Source organism: Lichenostomus cassidix, chromosome 18, assembly GCF_008360975.1.
Source record: "Lichenostomus cassidix isolate B80296 chromosome 18, HeHo_3.0, whole genome shotgun sequence".
Lineage (NCBI taxonomy): Eukaryota > Metazoa > Chordata > Aves > Passeriformes > Meliphagidae > Lichenostomus > Lichenostomus cassidix.
In genome coordinates, this window is record NC_139498.1 from 9283950 (window position 1) to 9310271 (window position 26322).

The 26322-nt window shown below is 43.2% G+C and overlaps 1 protein-coding gene across 1 annotated transcript in view; it reads right to left on the minus strand.

Annotated features, from left to right (window-relative positions):
* Positions 1-19182: 19182 nt before the first annotated feature.
* The window catches only part of LOC146429672 (uncharacterized), a 49292-nt gene continuing 42152 nt past the window's right edge, over positions 19183-26322 (minus strand). The window contains 13 exon segments of the mRNA XM_085078053.1: positions 19183-19353; positions 19968-20063; positions 20326-20430; positions 20517-20687; positions 20782-20907; positions 21788-21991; positions 22093-22401; positions 22587-22711; positions 22882-23047; positions 23134-23317; positions 23712-23908; positions 24230-24348; positions 25949-26075. Coding sequence (XP_084934179.1) covers positions 19183-19353; positions 19968-20063; positions 20326-20430; positions 20517-20687; positions 20782-20907; positions 21788-21991; positions 22093-22401; positions 22587-22711; positions 22882-23047; positions 23134-23317; positions 23712-23908; positions 24230-24348; positions 25949-26075 — 2100 coding nt within the window.

Below are 26322 nucleotides of genomic sequence, written 5' to 3' on the forward strand. Positions count from 1 at the left end.
TTTAGCCAATGCACCCACTGAATTGTACACCTGTAAGAAGCACAGCCAGGGCAGTAAAAAATGTTGAATCAGCTTTAAAGTTGAAAGAACTCTCTGAAGAAATTGAAAAGCTGATGAGCTGTTTATGTACCTGTTGGACATTTTGTCCTTTAGTTACATATTCATTCCCAACTTTCACCCGGGGATAGCATAAAGCCTTGAGCAAATCAGCAGAATTCAGACCCATCAGGTAGCCAGCTTTGTCAGCCACTAGGATCGGAGACAGCAAATGAGTTCAACAGAGACAAAGAAAGGTGTCCTGGTAACCTGGGATGTTTCTGTTACAAGGAGTGTACTTTTGGTGCAACTCAAATGCACCTGTTTTCAAGAGAAGCTCCTCTCCAGTCTCGTGGAGAATATTCACCCTGATCCAAAGGCACTATGTCAGCTACAGCATAATCCTGTGTCTGTGTCTGTCAGGCTGCAGCAATGCTTAAGTTTTAAGTCTTTCTGTTTCCTTGTAGAGCATAAATTAAGTCATTGACTTTGTGAAACTTGACACAATCTTAAAAAAAATTCGTTTCTGGAAAGGAAAATGATTTTCAAACTGTTGGCCACTTTATGGTGTGGGGCTGCTAGATCTCTCCTGGTGCAGTACAAAGCAAACTCTACAATCATCACTACCTTCTGTGCCATCAGGCTCTGCCTGCTCCTCCCGCTGCTTCTGCTTGAATTTCATGTTCCCGTAGTGCATGACAGCCCCTGTCAGCTTGTATATCCCCACCTTCTCTTCTGGGCTGAAGCCCAGGATGTCCACAGCACTCTGCAGAGGCAACAGGCAACAAAGGCTGAAGCACAGGGTGCCGGTGGGTTTCTGTCCCTGCCTGTGCTGAGTGTGTCCAGCACCATCCCAGTCCCGTGGCACTGGACAGCAGAGCCCAGTGCTGGGCCTGGCTGGCCAAGCCTCCCTGGCTGCAGGGCTGCTCTGCTCTACTCACATCTGTCGCCAGCAGCTCCTCACTGTCATCAATACTGGCAACTGTGACTTCTCCTTGGCTCACATAGAGGAAGTCATAGGGATTGGTGGAGATAAGGAGGAGATCTGCAAGTATGTGGGTCACCTTTAGTGGCACTGGGATAGGTCACAGTGGGAAGAGAAAGCACTCACTGAGCCAAGGCATTGCTGGCACTCACCAATGAGCTCCGGCTTCTTGTTGGACATTATCTGGTAAAAAATATGATAGCTTCTCTCACTAGACAGCTGAAAAGTGACTCTGGATTTCTCCAGGAGATCTAACCAAAAGAGAGGTGTTGTTAGTCTCCTGATAAATCTGGGGTGGTAAATGCAAAAATTCTGCTTGGACTGACTTGCTCCAACTCACATGTTTCAATATCTGCAGAGGCCAGCTTGCCAGTTGGTCCAAAGTGAATCCGGATGAATTTTCCCTATCAAGCAGTGCAGATCAAACGATTGGTTATGAGAATCATTGAATGAAACTTCCATTAAATGTCTTCATTCCAACAAATCTGAAATGAACTCACAAAGCGTGAGGAGTTGTCGTTCCTCACAGTCTTGGCATTGCCAAAAGCCTCCAGCAGTGGGTTGGCCTGGATGATTTGATCCTCCAGAGTTCCCTAGTTACAGAAGAAAATGCTTCTTATCAAACTTTACTACTTGGAAAATTACAAATATTGCAAAAGTGGTATTACAGATAATTTTTACATATCACATGATTTAAACCTAAAAATTAAGAGAGTTCTTAAGCATTCATCAGCCAACACTCATGGATATTGCCATTGGTTTCAAAGGGAAGAGTGCTGAAAGACAGATCTGTGTTTTGTTTGCTTCTTGTTTCTTGTGTAGTGCTCAGTGCAGCCTTGAACACGTTGCAGGGGAGAGGGACTGCCATTCCCAGCACTGTCTGCAGATGGCACAGCAGGTTTAAATTAGTTTTTGTTAGTCCACCGTGAAGATGGACCTCTAAAATTAAGGCTACACAGTAGCATCTGAAATTATGTATCTTTCTTTTTAAATAAAAAATCCTAAATCCTTATAATAATGCCCTCTCACATGTATCTTTCAGCTTTCTAAGGGAGAGGAGAGGAGAGGAGAGGAGAGGAGAGGAGAGGAGAGGAGAGGAGAGGGAGAGGAGAGGAGAGAGAGGAGAGGAGAGGAGAGGAGAGGAGAGGAGGAGAGGAGAGGAGAGGAGAGGAGAGGAGAGGGAGAGAGGAGAGGAGAGGAGAGGAGAGGAGAGGAGAGGAGAGGAGAGGAGAGGAGAGGAGAGGAGAGGAGAGGAGAGGAGAGGAGAGGAGAGGAGAGGAGAGATGTGTGTCAGTGCAGCTGACTACACCAGCACCAAGCCTCATTTGAGTGCACAGCTGTAACCAGGGAACTAAAACAGGAGCATTGTGCATGGATAAGAGTGTGGAAGAAGACATGGCCTTATACAAGTTCATTCTGGAGTCCTGTCTACAGGCTGGGTGACAAAGTGCTGGAGGCTGAGACCACATTCTGGTGAAATGCTGTTACAAGCTTCCCTTATTCCTTTACCCTTGCCTGGCATCTGATTTCAGCTTATATCTGCCATTGAATGCTGGGCTACACAGAACCATAATATGAGTGTTTTATTTAATGTTCTTATGAAGAGGAACATGTGATTGTCCCAGAGATTGGAATGCTAAAAAAATAGAGTATTCTGTGAATTAACTCAGAAGAGGGCAGAACAGATTACTGTCAGTCTGAGAGCCAGGTGATTTTCCTTATATCACACGTGGTCTGTACATATCTCAGCTGTCTTGAAGCTTTTCTGAGTTCAGTCCTGGCATAGTGAGCAGCTGATGAAAGCTGAGCCCGGGAGATTCTAACATAGTGCTGATGAAAAGAGTGCTTGTGATGAACTTGCCTTGGCCATAACAACCCATCAATCACAGACACCTGCCTCTGAGTGAAAGAATATTCAGCCTTGGAATCTCCTTAAGCTCTGCTATGCCCTTGGGTACTCAAATAACATGCTGACACATGTCACACGCTTTGATACACATCTCACAGGCTGTGGTGGCACACATTTGTGCCACAAGTGTGTTTGTTGCTTGCCCTGTACTGGGGAATGAAGCCTGTGCCTTGCAAATGCACCAGTGGGCTCAGATTGCAACAGCTGTGCTGCTCAGCAAAGGCACATCGAGGCATGCACTTTCTTTTCTGCAAGGCTCCTTTCTGAGGTTGCTTTCTGACTGCCAGGCAAGTGGTACCAGCTGTTCTGAATCCATACCTTTTCTCATGTCCCTCAGGGCTGTTCGGTTGACCACAGACAGAAAAACCAGCCAGTGGAACCTACTGCCTGATGCAATTGAAATGATTCTTAACTTCAGCACAACTATTCTGGAGTCCAGAGTTCCTGCACTTCCCCTGGCAATAGGAATGAGCCAAAGACCAGGAATGGCACAACCACATGCCAGTGGCAACTGAGTGCTCTCTTTTCACACACAGCCTCTCAGGTGCTGTGGATGTGGCTACCCTCAGAGGACACTGATGAATAGGTGCACAGATGGACAGTCAGCATAGAGAAAGCTACTGCCTGACATTATCCTTCTCTCCCTGAAAAAGACTACATGTGTAAATGGAGGCTTGGGCCTTTCCTACATTGGCAAAATGATTTTATAAGTAAGAGTTTAGCACATTGGAGGCTGGGCAGCAGGGATAAATGAGCATAGGTGTGCTTGGGTTGTGGATACTGACCATCTTCTCAGTTGCACAACACTTTCTGCCTTTAAATAATCCTGCAACCCTTAAATATACATTGGTACTTTTTCCTCAGTGGGCACAGTGTTGGCAAATACTAGAAGGGGGAGCTGATGTCATACCTGCATTTTGCCAGGCTGTGGATCTTTCTTCTTCTCACCAGTAACTGCAATTGTTGCAAAGTACTGGATGACACGCTTTGTGTTCACAGTCTTCCCAGCACCGGATTCTCCGCTGTCAAAATAAAAATACTAATTATTACAGGAAACAGGAAACATTATCACTTGTCAGTCAGCTTTGTCACTCGTACCGAAACATACTCACGTGATAAGGATTGACTGGTTATGACGATCTGAAAACAAAATCACAGAAAGAGCTGTTCAAATGAGATGTGGAGGGCTTCAGTTTCACAGACACAACTAACTGACTTCAAGGCAAAGAAATATATCAGTCTTTATCACTTGCTTACAAGATAAGATAAATAACACATTAATATACATTAGCATCTGGACTTTTTTTTTTTTTTTTTTGGTACAGGATGGGATGAAGTAGCCCAAAATTTAACTTCAAGCAGCGATTCTTTACAAGGATTTCCACTTACTATTTGTTTTCTTTTATGTATAGGTCTTGGCTTAAATACTGTTTCATTGTAATCAGATTATTTGCTGTGTTTTTTCTTTGTAATTTCTTTATATTTTTTACAAGGAGAAGGGGCACAAAGCTATACAGCCAGCTACTGCTTTTCAGCCCAGAGATCATTAAGATTTTCACAGTCTGATCTTCCATTGTGCTGTAGGACTATGGGACCACTGAGTAGAACCTAAAAGGTCTGAACTATCAAGTGTTGCTTGACCAAATCAGGGTTTTCCACTCTTGCCAAATGACTCACCAGTCAGCATGAACTGATAAGCATTGTCAGAGATGGAGAAGATGTGTGGAGGAGCCTCCTGACGCTTCTTGCCTCGGTATCCAGTCACCACCTCCGGGTTGTACACTGGCAGCCACTTGTAGGGGTTGACAGTGACGCAGAAGAGACCCGAGTAGGTCTGTGAGGAAGGGAGACAGCACGTTGGCTTCCCCTGAGCCTGGCACAGCAGCTCCTGCGGCTGCCCAAAGGAAGCTGCTGCTGCCACTTACGTAGATCATCCAGGCTGCGTAACGCTCTTTGAGGTTGTACAGCACAGCGGGTTCGTGCAGGTGGGTCATCATGGCCATGTCCTCGATTTTATCAAATTTGGGAGGGTTCATGGGAAAGACTTCATCATCCTTTACTGTCACAGTCTAGCAAAAAAACAAGGGAGCAACAGGAGAAATCTAAAACAGGGAACTGCTGGAACTGGGTGATCACAAATGAGTAACAGTTGGTATCACTTACTGTGTCATCAAATTTTTTAACTGTGACTTTGCCACCTTCTTTGCTCTGTATGGTACCTTTCACATACATTTGCTTATCATCCACTACAAAGCAGGCTGACTTAGCATCAAATGGGCGATTCTGGGCTTCAATTCTCTCCTTCTCCGGCTTCCGTAAATAGGGAGCAGCTTCTCCAAAGATTGCCATCTCTGCATCTGAGCTCATGTCTGCAGTTTTTCTGGAGGAATACAGAAAAGTTGCAGAAACTCTGTACATTTGTAATTTACATTTATCCAGACAGTGGTCATGATCAATGACTAATAGGAAGAGGAGGACTTATCAGGAACTTAACTTCTGCCTCAATTTTGATTATCCACTGAAGAAGTGCTAATAAAGAAAGTTCCTTTTGTGGACAGAGATATATTGTCTTTGAAGACATTCACCTTAAATAGGCCTATGTGCCCAAGTGAGAGCAGAGAGAATATCAAGCGAGAAGTCTTCAAGAGCTGGTCCTGCTCTATCTTCACCTGCTATCTTCACAGAGCTACGCAGCCATAGCCTTCTCAAAGCCACATACACAAAGCCACTGAGACCGTTTCATTGGACATCCAAAAATTTAGACAAAAGTAAGTTCTGTGAGTCATGTAGATTGGCTCTCACATGTGATTTTCAGGTGGAGGTATGTTTAACACCCTCTGGTTTTGATGTTTTAATATCAAGCAGGGGAAGTTCAACTAGTTTCTGTCTATACCAAGCACTGAAACAAATTGTGAATGTCAGTCATCACCTATCTAAAGCCAAACCTGTTTATTGTATGAACCAAATATAAAACATCTTTTCAGTTATGTTGCAAAATTAGCCAATAAAGGAATATCATGTGTATTACAGATAATGATTAAGAAAATAGTATTAGCTAAATAACATAGTATCTAGGTAAATAAGTATGTGATATAACATTTCAAAGAATTTCAGTTATAGCTTGAACATATATAGATTATTAGTTATGAATCATTAAAAGACAATTCCTATGTATCAGATATCATTAGGGATTTGTCTAGTAGAACTATTTCAGAAAACTGATTTATGCTCAGTTTTATTTTCCATTTTTTAAATATCTGGTAAAAATTCTGTAACACAAATAAATGCCATCACTTGCTACTGTCAAAAGAACTGTCATGGATAATTCAAGAACATCTGGAAACAACACAAGTAGAAATAAAGTATGCAGAAACTAGAATAAACAGAATGTTCTTCCCCAGGCAGGCTAGGCTTATATAGGCTAGGAAAAAAAAAACCCAAAACCACCTTCTAAATTCCTGCTATTTCATGTGCTGTCGGATGCACTGCAAAGAGTAAAGAAGAGAAAGGGCCAGAATTGAAAAACTAAGATACGTACATCCCAGGCATCAAGATACTGAAACAGTCAAAATAGAATGGTTTTATGTGCAAGAGAATGATTAAAGGAGTATGAAGGCATTTGTAATGCTACTTCTGGTTGTTGTAGAAGTACTGATCTCTCTCAGCAAAAGCTATCTGCTATGGGATCTGCACCCTGCAGGACTTTGAGGGATTGCCTCATGCAATAGCTTTTCTTGAAATTCACCCAGGAATTTGAAAGCATGAAATCCAGAACCTTTAGCTTACACTGAAAGTATTATTGAAGTATTGAAGTATTATTCTGCATACCCAGAGCCCAGAGCTTTTGCCTATGTGATTTTGTGTCTGAGGGGCTCAAGAGAAGCAATAGGAAAGAAAGAGACAAGCTATTTCACAGTGTCTATGAAAAAGTGAAGCGGAACTTCAGAAAATGCCAACAGAAAAGGCTATTAGAAAATTCCTCAAGGGGCACAGTCTGTTAAACTACTGAATGTCTTTGATAGAAAATAGTGTAAAATTTAGTTCTTTACACATTCCTGAACAGAGAAGGTGGCATTCTCTAGGAGAATAACCTGTACTTGCACCTCTTTCAGCTCCAATTTCAGTGAGCAAGTTTTGGTTTTAGAATAGAAGTTGCATGTATGGAAGGTTCCTTCTGTACTCTACTGCAAGCTCCCAGTTGCTAAGTCACTAACCTTCCCCAGAAAACTTAGAAGGGAGTGATGCACGCTAAGTTCTCTGGAAAGGCTGGACATAAACAGATCTGCTTATTAGGCAGGAGACAAGATCATTCTGAACTTTGTCTGGGTTTCAGTGCCTGTGTGATAAACCAAAGTCAGTAAATAATGTCCTAGACTTTACCGCAGAGGAAACTAACACTTGAATATTACTTTGAGCCTCCTCTCTGAACACAACCTCAGACTTCCAGCAGTTGTGCAGATGGCAGGGGATGAATTTTAATAATCTATAAATCCCAGAATTCAAGGCTACACCACAAGTAGACATTACTGTATCTATCATGCCTTCTTGACCAAGTTTGAGCATCTGTAACTTTTCTTTCCCGATACATGGAGTATTCCTGCTAAGAACTGTGTCTATTGCTCATGTTGATTAAAATACCATATATCCTTTCCAGTGATCCTGGTTCTACATCACTGTCTTTTGCACCTGCCCTTGCCATTGTCTGAGTGAGCTTTACTTATTGCTCAGGATCAATTAGCAAAGGTGTGTGTTATTTGTTAAACCCCTACCTGCAGAGAGCCCACGAGGAAATCCGTTTTCAGAACCTGTGTGGAATGGTTAAAGAAAAGACAGAGAGAGTTACATCAAAACCAATCCATTGTCTTGAGCATATGCCACACCAAACATTTCTACACCCTGCATAGTCTCTCCAGATAGCTGAACTGCACACAGTGCCTTATCAACTCCTGACCTAGAGCAAAATTCCACAGAGAATCTTGTGTTCCTTCCCACATTATGGTGACCTGCTTAAAACAAATCTAATGTCCAGGAAAAAATAGCTACTTTTCTAATATAATGCCAGTCAATTTCAACTGTCTTCAGAGTTAGTCTTCCTGTGCCTTTCATAGGACTTGGAGGTAGCAAAGTTGGTAGAAGGCCTAGCAAGGACAGGCATTCTATGACTCTTCTGCTTGTGCACCACACTGGAGTGGTTTGGGTCGTATAACCTTGACTTTGCATGTGAAGCGTGACCTGGAATGTTAGCAGTGGGGAGTGGGAAGAAAACGCCCCTTCATATTGCTCCATTCTGGGGAGCTGTGGAGATGTCATGGTCAGAGTATGAAGCAAGTGGATGGGACTTACCTTGAGATGCTGAGGTAACAAATAATAAAGTTGCCTTCAGCTGCGCCTCTTTATATGTTACCTCCTGCCCACACAGCATTCGAGTGCTCTATTTTTGGTCAATAATAATTTACTCTTTAGTTGTAAACGTGTTGTAGCTCTGATCTCTCTGCTAATTAATCAGAGATAGGATTGGTTTAAGGTTGTATGGAGTCAGCTGCGCTGACCTCTCCTTTTCACATTGATCTGTGCCAGAATGGAGGATGGAGGAACCCAAAGACAGCTCTTATAAAGCCAAATAAGGAAACACTTGGCTCTGCACTGCAAGGGTCTGCCTTAATCAGCAGGATGGGGTTTTTCTAACTGTGCACAATTATTTCTTTAAGGATATAATATTAATGGATCCCATCTTATCCTTCCTTTTTATCCACACATGCTGCTAGACAAGAAGAAAGATTTATTGAGGCAAAAATTTTTATCCCATTGTGTGGGGTGCCTCAGTCTTGGGACAGAGTGACAACTGCCAGCTTGTGGACCACAAGAGAGACTTGCATTCCTGACCTGTAGGTTTGCAATATCTGAGGCCTGCAGGCATGCTCAAGGTCTCAGTCTTTAGAAGGGTGCCTGACTTTTGTGCCACTCCACTGTCCTGCAGAGGATGTCATGGAGCAGGCTGGATGTCAAACCAGAATAACTGTAAATTGCTCTGTAAAGAAATGTGGCTAGAGAGTGTCTGCTCCTTTAAGATTTGCTATTTAAGGACTGGTTTTGACACGGCAAGGGACAGTAAGAAAGGGGGGAAGTATTCTCTGAGAACATACTGGAACACAAACCTGCCTGACAAATGGTAAGGGAGGAGGTGGTGTGAACCAAACCTGGTCAGTCACACTTGCTCGGTGAACGCACGTGAAAGAGTAAAAATATATATTCTAGTAAGCTTATCAAATCAGGAACCTTGTCTGTTGGGAAACTAAGGTAAAAGGGGAAACACTAAACAATATATACAGAGAGACAGGTCTGGCAAAACAAATATAGAGGTAACAAGAAGAAACGAACCTCACCGGTGACCCTAACTAATGGGATACCAAGAGATTACAAGTGTCAGTCCCAGAAAGATCAATTAGACTTCACAACTAGTAAAACTGTGAACAAGAGGAGATCCTCGACAGGGTTGCAGAGGTGGGACAAGAACTTCCAGAGCTCTACAAACCCTTGAGGGGATGTGCTGGGCAAGGGGGAGCCAGAAAGAACAAAGAGGGGAGTAAACAGAAGGGTTGTAAGCAGGGGCCAGACAGTGTGCTTGCCTGGTGGAGCACTGCACCTGATCACCACAGTTTGTTCTGTCTTCTTACATATAAATATATTCTTTTTTAACTATCTCTTCATGTGATCTCACTTCTGTCCTGTGTATGCTCGTGCATGCGTGGACTAAGTGCCAGCTACTGGTGAAGCTTCTAGGTGAGTAGAAATCAGTGCTATCTGCCTGAGCCATGCTGGGGACCTCCCTGGCATGTGGTGTCAGCTGCTAGAGCCAGCGAGGTCTCAGCATCAGCTACCAGAGAGAGTGAAGGTCTTCAGCTTCCAGGCACTTGGGTGGCAATGGGGTGTGTGTCCCCAATGCCACTTTACTGGGAGATAATGAGGTGAGTGAGAGCTTCAGTGCTGGTGGCTGCAAGGGCCCAAGCTGTGGAGTGGGCCCAAGGTGTGGAGTGGGCACAAGGGCCTGGAGTGGGCACAAGGGCCTGGAGTGGGCACAAGGTGTGGAGTGGGCCCAAGGGCCTGGCGCTGGCTGCTGAGGATGGGGCGAATAGCTGTTCTTCTGAATCCTGGGGTGCATGGTGTGTTTGTGTGCACTCACCAGAAAACCTTAATGTGGATCAGCTGGTCAGTAGAGGAACCTGGGGCAGGCAAGTGGGCTGTGCTGGTGTGCCCAGGTGGACCTGTGAGCGTGAGAGCATCAAGCTGGACCAGCAGGCAAAGAGGAAACTGTGAGGTGAGGCAGAGGGCTGCGGTCTGAGCAGGGACAGAGGAGCTGTGCTGGGCCCCAGGGAGCTGCATATGTGCATGTGCTTGGGAGCCTGGTGAGCAGCTCTGTGTGCCTGTGCTGGTGCCTCCTGTCTCTGCCTGTCCCCGAGGAGGAGGGGATGTGTTGTGCATGTGTGAAGTGGGTCCTCTTGATGGAACCCTGCATAGCTGCTACAGCAATCTCTGTGCTCGCTTGTGTCAGTGTCCTGTGTGTCCTGTGTGTCTCTGGGACATGTGCTCAACTTTGATACTGGTTGAACCCCCTAAAGTGACATCTGTGCCCTTCTGGGCAGAGTCACTGTGTCCCTGGGAACAAGTGGCCATTGGCCAGGCAGCTTTACTGGGCTGGAGTGGCTGGAAGAAGTGGCTGTGTGTTCCAATGGCACATGGCCCATCACAGAGATGCACTAGCTCTGGAAGCAGGTGTGGGAAGCTGAGGTTTTTGACAAGCATTTACTGGAACCCAGCTGTATACCAGCTCCCTGGGTTAGGAGTGTGCAGCTGGAGAAATTCACAAAAAGGCACTTTTTGACACAGTGATGGCTTTTGAGTTAGGACGTGTTCCCTGACAAATCATGAGTGTAGAGGAGGTAATTCACTGTCAGGAATGGAGGGATCTCCCCAGACAAGCACTGCTTGGCTTAGTGTTTTCAGAGGAATAGCTATTTTATCTGCATGATGTCTTCTGAATGGTGGTGGTCAACTTAGACACAATTTCTTTGTGTAAAATCTGTGTGGGATTAATTTTTTCTCATGGGCATAATTTCATGTTTATTATTGCTAATTTAGTCTGTAGCTTTAACCAAAGGACAGTTACAGTGAGGAAAGCAATGAATTATTCTTTCCTTCCATTCTCTTGAAGCTGTTCTGATATGAAGAAAAAAAACCAAAATGTTCTAAGTTAGAACAAATATGAGAAAGACAGAGATAACCACAGCTCTGTAGAATCACCACCACAGAGATGTCCATTTATGCTATTCAATCAGTAGCTTCTTGCTATAAAACATTCAGGGAGGCCTTTAGATGAATAAGGTTTAACATATACAGCTGAACAGATAGATTTCCTGAACAGATAGATTTCCTGAACAGTAGGTTGCAAAGTCATCCCAGAGACTACCTTTTTTAATATCCTTTTTTTCTCAGAGATTAGAATTTCAGCAGGAATGTTGAGAATGTTCATCCGTTCCCATGTGGACCTATGCTGTGAGCTTGCTGAGAGCCATATAGCTACGGGAAAGGGACCCTGAGGTCTGCATTCCTCAACTAACAGTAAGAATTGATTTCAGGTCTCTTACAGCTTGGTAAAATACTCTCACCACAAGATAATTTTGTACAGCAGATGAGGTGGTAAAGTAGATTTGTCATCATTACCTTATTTTTCTTTATTTTAAGGTAGAAGAAACACTTGTCAGAAACTTATTTAAACTTTAGGGGCCATTGAAATCTAACCACCTCTTTATAGAACGACCCAGTTTCCTCTGTGGAAAGAGATGGATTGTCAGATGCATTGTTGTCATTGCTTCACGTTGGCTCAGTCTGGGGAACATCCTTGGTACATTTACACAATTCTCATTGGCTGTTTGTTTTGGATTTCATTCGGGGTGCCTACGATTTAGTTATGTGAGGAAGCAAAGGCATCTGTATTGGATTCTGCTATACAAAATGGATTCTGGCAGTGTTGCGATGCATAATGTTTAGGCCTTTTCTCTTGTTTTTTGAGTACTTTCTAGAATGTTTTAATGCTTTTATTACTTTTTTTTTATATCAGAGTAATTGACAGTCTTCTCCAGTCTGACCTGAAGTGTGAGCACAGACACTCTCTGAAATGACAATGATACCATTCAGATGTGGAGATAATATTTTTATTAAATTTTTCTTGGGCCAATTGCTGTGCATCAAACATTTAAATTAGCTGTGCTGGTTGCAGCAGCAGAATTGCAGACACTTTTTACATTTTAACAGTCTCAAGACCTAGTTTTGGTCACCCACATCTGTATTACATGCTGTGCTCATTATTTGCTATGTGCACTTATATTTGCATTTTAATTATGTCCATCTTTAGCTCAAGCATAAGTATACTGGAACCATGATTACTCTTTGTCAGAGACTATCTGGTTTTTTATATTTGGCTCATCTGATTCTTTTGTAGTTAAAGTGATTTTACATCTTCTCCTGGGTAAAAAAACAGTAAAACAGTATGTAGTGAAGAACTAATCCTTTACAACGGCACACCCACCCACTGGTGACCCTACATATTCAGAATCATTTTGACATCTGTCAATTCAGAAAATTTTAATCTGTAGCATATACTGCTCTGGTCTTGTAGTGTTCTAGCTTACCAAAATATATACAAAAGACATCAGTAGCAGATCTGTGTGCTATTAGTATTACTGCATTTAGTAAGAAAGTATATAAACTGATAAACCTCAACACAGTTTAAGCTACCTTAAAGGTAGTGCAAATTACTGGATTTAGTTTGGCATCTCAAGTATTCCAGTGTATTCAAGCGCCAAATCAATATCAATATGGTAAGGCTATTATTTACAACACTGTTGTAAGTGTCGCAAATATGTATATTATTTATAGAATTTTAGATTACTAGCTGCCCACTGGCTCTTCCCCAATATTCCAAGAATTCTTGAAAATTATTATCAATGATGCTTTTGCAATAGAGTGTCTGACTGTCAGAATAAGTTACTTCACAGAAGGCGTGCAGAAGGAAATGACTGGTATGGAATAACCTCCTCCTGAGGTTATGACTTAGTAGACTTTGATTCTCCAGTTTGAAGAAGATTCAGTGGAGAAAATAATATAACTGTATTAGCTGAAAAATACTGAGTGCCATAGACTTATTCAATTTCTCTTTTATGTAAGAACCATGCAACAGCAAATGCAATTACCAGGATGATGGTTCAAAGCAGGTGGGAGAAGAAGTAATTCACTGCCAGAAGGTATAATGGATGTCACCTGTGCAGGGCATCTGACTCCAAGGGTGAGTGAGAATGGTTTCCCCAAAGGAGGTCCCCCGGAATGAAGGAGAAGCAATAAGAATAATTTTTGATCATGTCTGGGAATTCACAAGTTATTAGGAGAGACCTGGGCTCATGAGAAAAAAGAGATTGGAGGTGGTGCAGATGATGAGTTTCAGGGATACCAGCAAAGCACCTACAGACTGTGCATATCTGCCCCAGCCAGACCCTGAGATGAGCTCAGCTGGTCAGAGCAGGGTGCTGATAACAACAAGATTGTGGATTCAATCCCTGTATGGGCCTTTCACTTAAAAGATGGACTTGGAGGTCCTTGAGGGTCCCTTTCAACTCAGAATATTCTGTAATCTATGAATTACTCTTACAGGTGATGGCAGTCACAGATTCATGTTTGCTGCCAGTAGATCCAAAGATTCTTTAAGTAGAATGTCTTTTCTTGGTGGTTGTTTTGACAAATATACTTTCCCTTTTCTTCACAGGTAATGCTGACACTGTTTCCTTTCAGCTGGTCTTAGAATTATGAGGCAGACATGGTTAAAGGGATAAAAGGGTTTTACCTTGGTATTTTAATAGGTATTTTAAAAGTTGTAGGCCATTGGTTTTGAAGAAAAGGAGGAGAAAGATATCTTCAGTGTCAAGGCATTTTTCTCAGGAGAAAAGATATACCATTCCCAAGATGCATGACTGTCACAGGACTCACTGAGTTTTATTGCCATGGTAATCCCCCAATTTATGCATTGAATAGAAACAAATGTAATGAGATTTGAAAAGATGTACTATGATCTTTTGAGCCTGTCTTTAAATTATACTCTTTTCTAATGAAAGTACAAAGATAATTTATGTAAAGGGAACAGAAAGATAGCCTAAACTTGTGAAAAGTGTATGATATTGCATGCTGATTTTCTGCGTCACTGAACATGAGTTTGACACTGCACCAAGGCCAAACAGAATTAATGACAATCTTTGAGAGATTCCTTTCTAAAAATATATTTGCAAGCCTTTTTTTTTTGCACAGCTGTCACCCCAGCCTTGAAAAGCTTCTGGTATAACACTGGAACATGGGCACTGAAGATATCTTTCAGTTAACTACTGAACACTGCAAAATAATCAATGATATGTACTGTATATTTTAGGAGAAAGGGGATGTCTATCCTAAATTTATTGTTCTATTTTTTTCCCAACAAAAAGCAGTGACATGATCATCAGGTTTTTTTAGCAGTTGCAAGTTGGCAGCAATACATGTTCTGTGCAAGTTACTGACAAGAACTATTAATTACCCTGTGGACTGTGGGGCTATTTCACCTTAAAAGACAGATCCTCTTCTTCCTTATGCCCTTTTGGAGGCAACCAAACTGAAAACAATTAATCACCAGGCCATTATTTATACCTGGCCATGAGAAGGCAACAAAACTATTTTTTTTAACCAAGCCATTCTGGTAGCAAAAACAGAAGTAGAGGCAGAAGCATTTGAAATAATACATATTGTTTGCTCTCACTTACAGCTCATCTCATACCTGTACTGTCTCCTTGTGCAAGAGCAAATTATACTGCATATTTTGGAAGTTCTCTAGTAGCAGCAGAAAAAAACCTGTTGAGATAAAAATGGCTTGACTTCCATGCCAGAAACTTTCAGCTAATTAAATGATGAGACATTCTGCCTGTTGCAAATAGACAACAGAAATAGTCAGTTACAAGTGGCCAAGACCAGAGGGTATTTACCCAAGGTTTCTATAAAAGCATGGAGATGTAACACCTGGACTACTGGCTGTAGTATGGGAGCTCTTACTAAAGCTGCCTTGCTTTTGGAGATCTGGAAATTGTCTAGTAGAATGCTAATTTTTGAAAAGTGTTTCAGTGAATGGTGGCCCAGTAAACCTAGTGCCAATACTAGGAAAAAAGTAGAAGCTAATAATGGTTAGCATTTGAGGACACACTGATAAATAAACATACTGAGAAAAACAGCATTTGCAAAGGGAAGTAGTATTCCACATAGTGGAAAATCAAAAATATGTGAATAGGTGGGAGAACCAGCTGGTAACTGTCTTAATGAATAGTGAGAAGGTATATCACCTTTCTCAAAGAAGCTAACTCCGCATCTGTGATGTTATATAAGATAGTTTTGAGAAGTGATCCTGGACAAGGACAGGCTGATAATCCTGCTGCAGACGTATAAGTGTCCCTGGGGATGGTGTCTGAGTGTCCAAAGTGGCTTGATGTGAAGCAAATCCCAGCAGCAGCTTGGGGGGAAGCTCAGTCCAGCAGCTCTATTTAGGTACATATTGCATTAGGGCCCAGCACAGCCCTCCTTGTACTGCCCTCAAAGGACATATCCTCATTGTCCCTGATGAACCCCACAGCCCTACTAAGTAATGTTCCCCTATGCCCTTGCTCTCCTTCTGCCTAGAGCCTGCCAGCAGGTTATGAAACAGCCCTCGTTGTGTGCTGAGTAGGGATTACCAGGGCATCAGGAGGACCTTGCCGGGTGCTAAGGACTCCTCTGCTTTTTGTAAAATATATTCTGCATCTGGGACGTCAACACTGTGCTTTGCTTGAGCTGTTTCAAAGTAGGCAGTAAATGCAGTGGGGAGAAATGAACTTCTGTCACAGCAAGATTGCTTCTCCCTATTTTTTTCTGACTGCCCACGTCAGCCTCACGTCTCCCCTGCAGTCTTGCCAGCAGCCAGGTGCAGAGCTGGGTCCCTGGGCTCTTATCAGGGCTCTGCTCTTTCCATGGCCATTTACCACTGCCTGAACAGTCATCCAGTCCAGAGCTGCTCTCCAAGGCATCTCTGTGGAGCCAAGCTGAAGCCAACTGCCACAAGGACTGCTACTTTCCTTGCTGTGAAAATACCTGGGAGGATGGGTATGGGAAAGAAATGTGCTGTACTTCTCTAGTGTTCAAAACAAGCAGAAAACTCCATGCTGCCCTTTTCTTCCACATTTGATAGGCAAGGCCCAGCACCAACTCTTTTTAGGTACCTTCCCTGTCTTCCCAACTGAAGTATTTTGAAGGAACTCCGAGATGCTTTTGTAACAGCAATTCAGCAAGCTCAGGAATTTGGGGGATAACATAACATGCTGGATCAGTTAATTTGGGAGTGACATGATTCCTGCAGCTCCATGCCGTCAGGTCCAACCAGTACCAAGACTGCAGATCCGTTCTTAGCCAGATATTTACACCTAACATGTGTGTACACCCTGTGGGGAGTTGCACAACTGTCCTCTGCACATTATTGACAGTGCACACACATGCATTTTCCCCATATTTACAGTACTTACAGCTACAAGTTTCATTGTAAGGCAGGGTGTAGAGACAAGGGAGGTGGGAAAAGGGCAAAAAGCACAAAATCTTTTATAGGAACATTATGATGAAATGTGTACCTTTCATCCCTTCCGTAGTGCTCCAGTGTGAACTGAAGCCCTATTACCCTATTAACTTCATAAAAGTAGGAACTCTTCTGTAATTTGATGTCACTCATTGGCAATTGTCTGTAACTCATCTTCCAGCAAGTGGTTTGCAGAGAACCTAACTTCAGCTCTCTGATCTCAGCCTGTTTTGTGGTCAAGGTAGCTAGGATTTGGTCTGGGGTGGCCAGCAGTTTTTCAAACAAAACCAACTCGTGAAGCCAATTTCCACACCAGTCTTCACATACACAGAATATTGTGTATGTATTTCTTAGTCCATCACCCTGGTGAATCCAGGAGTTTCCCTAATAATATTCCAAAGTTTGGTAAATAATTCTCACAGAACACGCTTGAAAAGGATCAACTCTCTCCCCATATTGGGAATATTGAATCTGCTGTTTTGGGAGCACTCACAGCCCAGCTGTCTCTTGCTGACTTTGCCAGATGTTAAATACACCATGCTGGATCCAACAGCCTGGGAGAGGTTAGCCTTCAGCTCCTCCATTCCTCCAGGTCCATGCACCCTAGACCATGTCCCCTGTAGCAGAGTTCAAGATGTGCTCCCAGGAGGTACAAATACACACAAAGTCAATGTATATGCCCTATATATTCATTTACATACTTAAATACATCTATCTATATAAAAATATATATATATACCTAAAACATCCCATCACTAGCCCTGTGTGTTCCCAATGGCTCTTCCCCTGCACCCCACGATGTGCCCCACATCCCTGACAGCAGCCCTCCTCAGTCACAGAGGAGAGCTGCTCCCTGTGGTTCATGGTAGTGGGTTTCAAACCTGCACCTTGGACCTTGTGTTGTGTCAGGACAGTCCTAGGAACCTGGCCAAGGTTCCTTGGGGGTCCCCAAAGCACCCTGTGCTCCCCTGGACTTTAGGATGAGTGCCTTTGATGGGCTGATGGGCCCCAGTGAAGGGCTTGAGCATTGCTGGGCAGGATGTTATTTGGGCTCCCCCTCCTGCCATGGTCTCTCTGTGCTGCTTTGTGGCTGTGCAGCCAAGTTATTATTGCATAACCTTTAATCCAATATAAGATCCTGTGCCTACCCTGAAAAGTACATAGGAAAGACTCTGTGCAAGAACAAATTCCTCTCTTAACACTGGCATCCACACTAAGCTAGTGTCAAAGAAGGCAGCTACTGCCTACAAAGTTTGTACCTCTGGACAGAAACAGTTTGGACTACACTCTGGTTAGAAGTCCACACATTACCTGAAAGAAAAGATTATCTGCTTGACTCAGATGCAGGAAAAAACATAATGGGGACACCAAACACCTGAACAGTTTTTAGGCAGATAAGAGCATTTCTGAGCAAGAAGGCTTCCTACTTCTTTTGTTTCCATGGCATACATTAAAACAGCAATATCTGTGTGGTACAAAAGTTGCATGTTTTGTCTTTCTCCAAAAGGGACTCAGTAGCAATCTTTTTCACAGGTGGTAATCAATCCCAAAGACATCTTTTCTCAGGTGTCGGACATGTGACTCTGGGAACATTTTTGGAGATGTCATGACACTCAACTAGGAATCCAGTCAGGGCAAGCTGTCCTGTAAAGCTGCAAAGTATTTATCAAAGCCTTGAAACTGAATGCTAAAAAGAGTGACTACTTTTGACCTTGATTATATATCCATGGTGAAAGAATAACATACAATTTCATGTAACTGGATTACTGCTCAAAAAAATAGCTTTGCAAATCACGAATGAGTGTATGTATGCATATATAAATATGTATACATGTATGTGTGTGCTTATATATACACACATAGATCTATATGTATGCATAAGCTGCTTTCCCAGGCACAGCTACAGGCTGGGTGAGGAATGAATCAACAGCAGCCCTGCGGAGAAGGACTTGGGGGTGTTGGTTGACAAGAAGCCCAACATTCCCTGGCTGTGTGGGCTGGAACCCAGAACCCTCTGTGTGCTGGGCTGATCACCGAGCATGGGCAGCAGGGGAGGGGAGGATTCTGCCCCTCTGCTCTGCTCAGGTGAGACCCCACCTGCAGAGCTGCCCCAGCCCTGAACCCCAGCACAGGAAGGATGTGGAGCTGCTGGAGTGACTCCAGAAGAGGCCACAGAGATGCTCCAAGGGCTGAAGCCCCACTGCTCTGGAGACAGGCTGGGTAAACTGGGAGTGTTCACCTGGAGAAGACTCTGGGGAGACCTTAGAGACCCTTCCAGTGCCTAAATTTCCCAGTGAGAACAACGTAGGATGTCTGATTAAACCACTTTAAAAGTGGCTGAAAAATTTTGAAAATACCTGAAGCAAGATTTTTAATTGAATAAATAAGCTTTAAAAAGCAAGGACAAATGTAAACCTTAGAAGAATTCAGGGTAATGATTAAAATGCAACACTCAACTTCTCAATATTTACATGGCATAAGATCTACAATTTTTATTGTGTAGGCATTACTCATCTATAGATTAATGAAGAACAAAGCAGTGTTTACAAAATAAAAGTGATAGAATGTCACATTTTGTGCAATTCTCTCACTTTACAGCACTGGAGGCATTTACTCTTCACTTTCTGTCTTCTTGCCGATTTCCCGGCTCTTTGCTCGGAGCTTGTTGACCTGTGACTCTGCAATGTCAGCCCGCTCCTCGGCTTCCTCCAGCTCATGCTGGATCTTGCGGAACTTGGAGAGGTTGACATTGGACAGCTCCTCCTGGAGATAGGAAGAAATATAAAATAGTTTTGAAACAATTCTACTATAACACTGCCCTGTACATTGCTGTGGTGTTTTCACTTTGAATAATGAAAAAAACCCCCTAACATTATGAGTTAGAATGTAATTATCTCTAATATTTCTAGGGAGAATCCAAGCTAAATATTTAAATGATCAATAAGACATACCAGGAGTCCAGCTCTGAATATGAAGGCAAGTACACATTGAAATTTTTGAATAATTATACATAATTATAGTTATTTCCATTAAATAATCTTTCAGTTATTTACTGCTTTAAAATTATATATTACAATTTTTGACACTGATTTTTTTTCTGCTAGGTGAAAATATTAAATAAAAAAGTGAAAGGAAACAGAGACATATTTCCATTAAATAATCTTTCAGTTATTTAGTGCTTTAAAATTATATATTACAATTTTTGACACTGATTTTTTTTCTGCTAGGTGAAAATATTAAATTAAAAAAGTGAAAGGAAGCAGAGACATATTACCACAATATTTACCTGGGTCCAAACAGAGCTACACAGGGGAAAATATTAACACAGAATTCCACTGCCACCTGGATAAAGACTGACTGAACATAGTGATACTCACAGCCTCCTCAGCTTGTCTCTTGTAAGCTTTCACCTTCGTTTGCAGTTTGTCCACTAGATCCTGCAGCCTGAGAACATTTTTCCTGTCTTCCTCAGACTAAAGACAATGACAAGACAGAGAAGCATTTCTTTTACCCTAGTTGCACGAAATAGTAACATTTCTAATTGAGATTGTTGCCCAGTAAGACAGAAGTGATGAGCTGGATCTTCCTAACATGACTAGAAAGATATTAATTATATGGTGTTGTCATTATTCTCCTTTTTGTATGTGCATCTCAGGACAGAGAGAAATCCCTCAGGGCCACATTTTGGGTTCCAGGAATAAGAGTGTAACAAGATGAAGAAGCTTCCTGCCTTACCTGGTAGGTCAGTTCCTTCACCCTCCGCTCGTACTTGCGCACACCCTTCACGGCTTCAGCGCTGCGCTTCTGCTCAGCATCAACCTCCCCTTCCAGCTCGCGCACCTGCAAGGAGAAGCCATCCCTGCAGCTTCCCTGACAGTGTCTCTCCAAGGACACGCTCACTCATGCACAACCCCAGCCCTACACACCCTGGCCTCCAGCTTCTGGATTTGCTTCTTCCCTCCCTTCAGTGCCAACTGCTCAGCCTCATCCAGACGGTGCTGCAGGTCCTTCACTGTCTGGTCCAGGTTCTTCTTCATCCTCTCCAGGTGGGCACTGGTGTCCTGCTCCTTCTTCAGCTCTTCTGCCATCATGGCCGCCTGACCAGAGCAAAGGGTCAAAGCCATTTTGGGGCTGGAGATATTTGGGGGAGAGTCCATTCCCCATCAGCAATGCAAGGAGTGCCCAACTCACATCTGTGATGGCCTTCTTGGCCTTCTCCTCAGCATTGCGGGCCTCCTGGATGGTATCCTCCATTTCACTCTGGATCTGGGAAATGTCTGTTTCCAGCTTCTTCTTGGTATTGATCAAGGTGGTGTTCTGTTGAGCAGCATAAGAGGTTTGGTTTCGTAATTCAATATTTGAAATCAAGAATATAACAGGATTTTCGATAATTTAAGACATAATTATGTGAAAAATCAATATCAGAGATTTTTCTTATAAAATTTCTTATCACTAGGGAAAAAACATTTTGTTTCAGTTTTGTTGGTTTTTTTCTCCAACAATTCATTTTATTAATTTGAAAAACTGCTCAGAAATATAATCTGTGCCACATTTCACCCACCAAGGCTGGCATAGGTAAGTAACAAAAATAGAGTTAGGGAAAAGTCAATGAAATGCCTCTTAAGTATTAGGGAAGACTAATCCACTCTCAACAACTGAAAAGAGGAAAAGTTTTGAATGTAGATAGGATGAATCCCTTCCAGAACCTTTCCAGTACTTGAAACTGGACACTTTCCATGGATTTCAGCACTTGACTGCTCAATGACTGTTATGACACATAGCTAATATCAAACTCTGCTTGATAAATGCTAAATCAGAGCCAGGAGTTCATCCCCACTTTCTTGCTAGGAAAAAAGAACATGAGGATTCCTCAGTGTAACATTTCAGCTGACAAGGTATGTATGTTGCTATGGTCTCAGAGTTCCATTCCCTGACTGTTCAGAGAACTTGGCATGTCCCTGTTGAATAAAGTGTTTGACGATGCAAATAAGGTAGAAGCATGAGTGTCATTTTATGCGGCCTGGGAAAACAACAAGTGCACACAGTTTTTCAGCAAATATCTCTTTTAGTAACATGATGAATATTTCAGGAAAGTGGACTGTCTTCCTCCAAGTTGAGTCTCCAATGGTGAGTGGAATAAGGCATAGAAGTGTTCTCCCAGCTACCGAGAGTGCCATTTCTCACTAAATGACCTCACCTGGCTATGGAGGAGCTGCACACGTTCACTGGCATCCATTAATTCCTGCTCAGCCGCTTTCCTTGACCGCTCCGTCTGCTCCAGCGCTGCCCGTAGTTCCTCAATTTCAGCCTGCAGCAGGTTTGCCCTGCGTTCCACCATGGCCACTTGCTCCTTCAGGTCTTCTTGTGACCTGAGAGCATCGTCCAAATGGATCTGGGTGTCCTGTAGAGCCATGGAATGAAATTATGAGAAGATTTAGAGCTGTTGTGGACTGAAAGAATTAACTAAGATATTTTTCTGTAAGCAATTTCTGTTCAACTGACCTTGAGCACTGCCTGTGTATTTCTCAGGTTCTTCTGTGCTTCAGCAGCCTGGCGGTTGGCATGGCTCAGCTGAATCTCTATTTCATTCAGGTCTCCCTCCATCTTCTTCTTCAGCCTCAGGGCTTCATTCCTGCTCCTGATCTCAGCATCCAGAGTGCTCTGCATGGAGTCTACAACTCGAATGTGGTTTCTCTTCATCTGTTCAATCTCCTCATCTTTCTCTGCTATCTTCCTGTCAATCTCAGACTTCACTTGGTTGAGCTCAAGCTGCAGGCGCAGGATCTTCCCCTCCTCATGTTCCAGGGAGGCCTGGACAAGAAAAAAAAAGAGAATTTCCATTTTATAGATGTTGAACCTAAACCTCTGATTAAAAAAGAGTACTATGTTTAGGTAATACCTCTACTTTTATATGACCGCTTCTCTTTTGTCTGGGAATGAGATCAATAAGATAGAGACCCAAGACATGTAAGAGAGCAATAAGTAATGCTGTGTACCTCAGCTTCTTCCAGAGCAGCCTGGATTTCAGATTTCTCCTGCTCAATCTGCTTCTTGACTTTCTCCAGCTCATGAACTGCCTTTCCTCCCTCGGCAATCTGCTCCGTGAGGTCAGAAATCTCCTCTGTGGGAACAAACACCAATGGCACAGTCAGGCACACAGCAGAATGGCAAGGGCCCTGTCCCACCAAGGTGTCCCACCAGACATCTCTGCAGACCTGCAGGCACAGACCCATGAAGAATGGTGGTAATGGCTGATAGTGAGAAAGCCCACTGAGGAGCAGAGGGACTCACGCTGCAAGTTCTTGTTCTCGCGCTTCATTGTTTCCAGGTGGTCCAAGGACTCCTCATAGGCATTCTTCATCTTGAACAGCTCTGTGCTGAGAGAGCGCGACTCCTTCTGCGAGGCCTCCAGCTCAGCCTGAGTTTCCTCATACTTCTGCTTCCATTCTGCCAGGATCTGAAGAGAAACAGGGTGTGAGTAGGGATGGGGCAATCACAGGGGGATGCTCTGGCCAGGAGCCCTGGTGCTGGAGGCCAAAAGACCTTGTCAAAGTTCTTCTGCTTCTTATCCAGAGCAGCGCAGGCAGCATTGGATCTCTCCACGTCCATCATGAGGTCTTCCACTTCATTCTGCAGCCTCTGCTTTGTCTTTTCCAGGGAGGCACATTTGGCATTGACAGCCTCAACATGCTCCTCTGCATCCTGCAGGCGCTGTGCCAGCTTCTTCCTGGGAGGAGACAGCACACTGCCACGTTAGAGCTTGGAAGTGTGCTTGGAAGTGTTCTGTGCTGTCATGAGTTGGCAACTTTGGTGCTTTTGATCCAGATATTTTCCAAAATGATTTTAATTGTCCACAAGTACATGCAGCCAACAAGATCTATCTCTTCTCTGTCTTACCAGTTATGGAGGACTCGGCCTGTCTTAGCCCTTCTAGCCCTAAAGCCTACAGTTTTCCCTTCCAATCTACACTTTTTCTCTCCCTCCCTCTCTCCCCTTTTTTTACAAAGACAGTATATCCCTGCCTTCATCGCACTCTTGTCTTAACCTACTCTCAGAAATTCCAATTTCCCTTGACCAGCCTCAGTCTTCTCCAGTCATTTTCCATCCTGCTTCCCACATACTTGGCCTCCTCGAGCTCCTCCGTGCGCTGAATCGCGTCCGTCTCGTATTTGGTTCTCCACTGGGCCACTTCGCTGTTGGCCTTGGACAGAGCTCGCTGCAGCTCCCCCTTGGCCTCCTGCTCCTCCTCATATTGCTCCCGGAGCAAGTCACAGTCGTGGCGAGCAGACTGCAGGGCGTGGGCCAGGGCGTTCTTGGCCTTGGGGAAGAATAGCAATTGGACAATGAATAGAAATATCCTTGGAAATCTCCTGACTGAAATGTTGATGGGCACTGACTCTGCAATGAGTAATGGCAAGCCACTGAATGAAAATGGAAGGTCTGGGAATCTGCAAAACAATTAACATACATTCTGCAGGGAAGGAGGAACAAAACTAGTATGGGAAGGCTTGCACTGTATTACCCAAGTGGGTTTTTCCTCCCTTTCATCTTGTTGATTCTGTAATTTTGTATGTATCTGAAGCTCCTCCTAGACAGAAGGAATCCAATGGACAACTCAGAATTTGGAGAGCCTTCTCACCTTTATCTCTTCCTCTAGATGCCTTTTGAGTTCCTCAATCTGTTGGGTGAAAGCCTGTTTGCCTCTTGACAGCTGTGAAATCAGGGCATCTTTCTCTTCTACCTGGCGTGAATATTCACCTGGGAGAGTTGATGAGTAAAAAAACCTTATTCTGACTTATGTAAAATTGTTAATCTTGATAATACATACCCATATAAAAATATTTGGAGTTAAGCAAAATTTTATTTCTTTCATGGGTTCCTAATTACTGATACCTACCCACATCTCTCAGCATGCCAAAATATTTATCTTAGAGGCTAGAAATGACCTGTCATGTAAAATAATTCTGTGTTTGCATTAAGCCTTGAGTTTACTGAATGTATACTACAGTGCCATCCAGAGGGGTTACAGCCCATGGGAGGTTTTACAAGGCCAAGTACAAAGTGCTGCAGCTTGCTTGGGGCAACCCCTGACACCAGTCTGGGCTAGAGGATGAACAGGTCAAGAGCAGCCCTGCCTTGGCCATTTGCCCTTGCAGCCCAGAAACCAATAATGTCCTGGGCTCGTCACCAGCTGCACAGGTGGCAGAGGAGGGGGGATTGTACCTCTCTGCTCTGCTGTTGTGAAACCCTGCCAGAGGTACTGCACTGGGACTTCTAACACAGGAAGCACATCAACCTCCTGGAGTGAGTCCATGAAGATGAGGATGGAGCACCTCTGCTATGAGAAAAGGCTGAGAAAATCAGGATTGTTCAGCCTGGAGAAGAGAAGGCTCTGGGGAGAATTTATTGCAACGTTTCAATATTTGAGGTATTCTGTAAGAAAAATGGGAACAAACTTTTTAGCAGGACCTGTTGTGGTAGGACGAGAGGTGATATTTTTAACAGAAGGAGGTTCAATTTAGATTTGATATAAGAAAGAAGATGTTTAAAATTAAAGTGGTGGGACACTGGCACAGATTGCCCAAGAAGGTGGTGGATGCCCCATCTCTGGAAACATTTAAGGTCAGGTTAGATGGGGCTCTGAGAAAACTGATCCAGTTGAAGATGTCACTGCAGGGGGTTTGGTTTGGACTAGATGACCTTCCTACTCAAACTGTTCAATGATTCTACAATGTGTTGTATGTGCCGAGGTATATCACTGTCCTTTTCTAAATGTCTACTGGGAAACAGAAGGATCAAGTCAAGGTTATGAGATAGATTAATTCTTATATATGACACCAGTTGTGTAATCATAAAACAATCATAAAACAATCAAGGTTGGAAGGGACATCGAAAGGTCATCTGGTCCAGCCTTTCATAGGAAAGGGAGTCTAGATGAGATTATTTAGCATCCTGTCCAGTTGTGTCTTGAAAACCTCTAGTGATCACTCTACCAAGCCCTGGGGATTTATTCCAGTGACTACTTCTTCCAGTCCCTTAAAGACACTTCTAGTCCTGCTCAAGGATGTCTCTTTCTGGTACTAACAGCCTAACACTGAGCATAGTAACCCAGGCATGGCCTCATGTGTGCTGAGTAGGGGGAATGATCACTCTCTGCTAACCTGTTGGCAATGCTTCTCCTAATGCAAATCAGAATACTCTCAGGGTTCTGTTGGCCGTCTTCATCACAAAACCACATTTTTGGCTCATGTTCAACTTAGTTCCTATTCAGGCCTCCAAGATCCCAGGTAATGTTTTACCCTTTTTTAAAAGGACCCTGGTAATATACAGTATTCTCTTAAAAACACGAAAGTCTTACCAGATTCTGTTTGTAGCCGAGCTCTCTGAGCACTAATGTCATTAATTATGCGCTGCTGTTCCTCCTCCTTTGTCTTAATCTCACTGAGCTGATCTTCTAGGGAGCGACACATCTTCTCCAGATTTGCCTGTTTAGATGAAGAACAGAAGGAAAGATGATTGGTGGTTCAACTCATAATTAGTGAGAATCTGAAATCTTAGGAAGGAAAAAAGAATGATTCAGAAGCCAAAATTTCTCAGTTAACTGATATATATTTCTATGAAGTTTGTGTCCACATTTCCAACATTTGTATATTCCCTGCCCATTTTGGGGGGGATGAAATGAGATAATGTCTAAGGTTTTTTCAAACCCAAACCATTCTATGATTCTGTAAT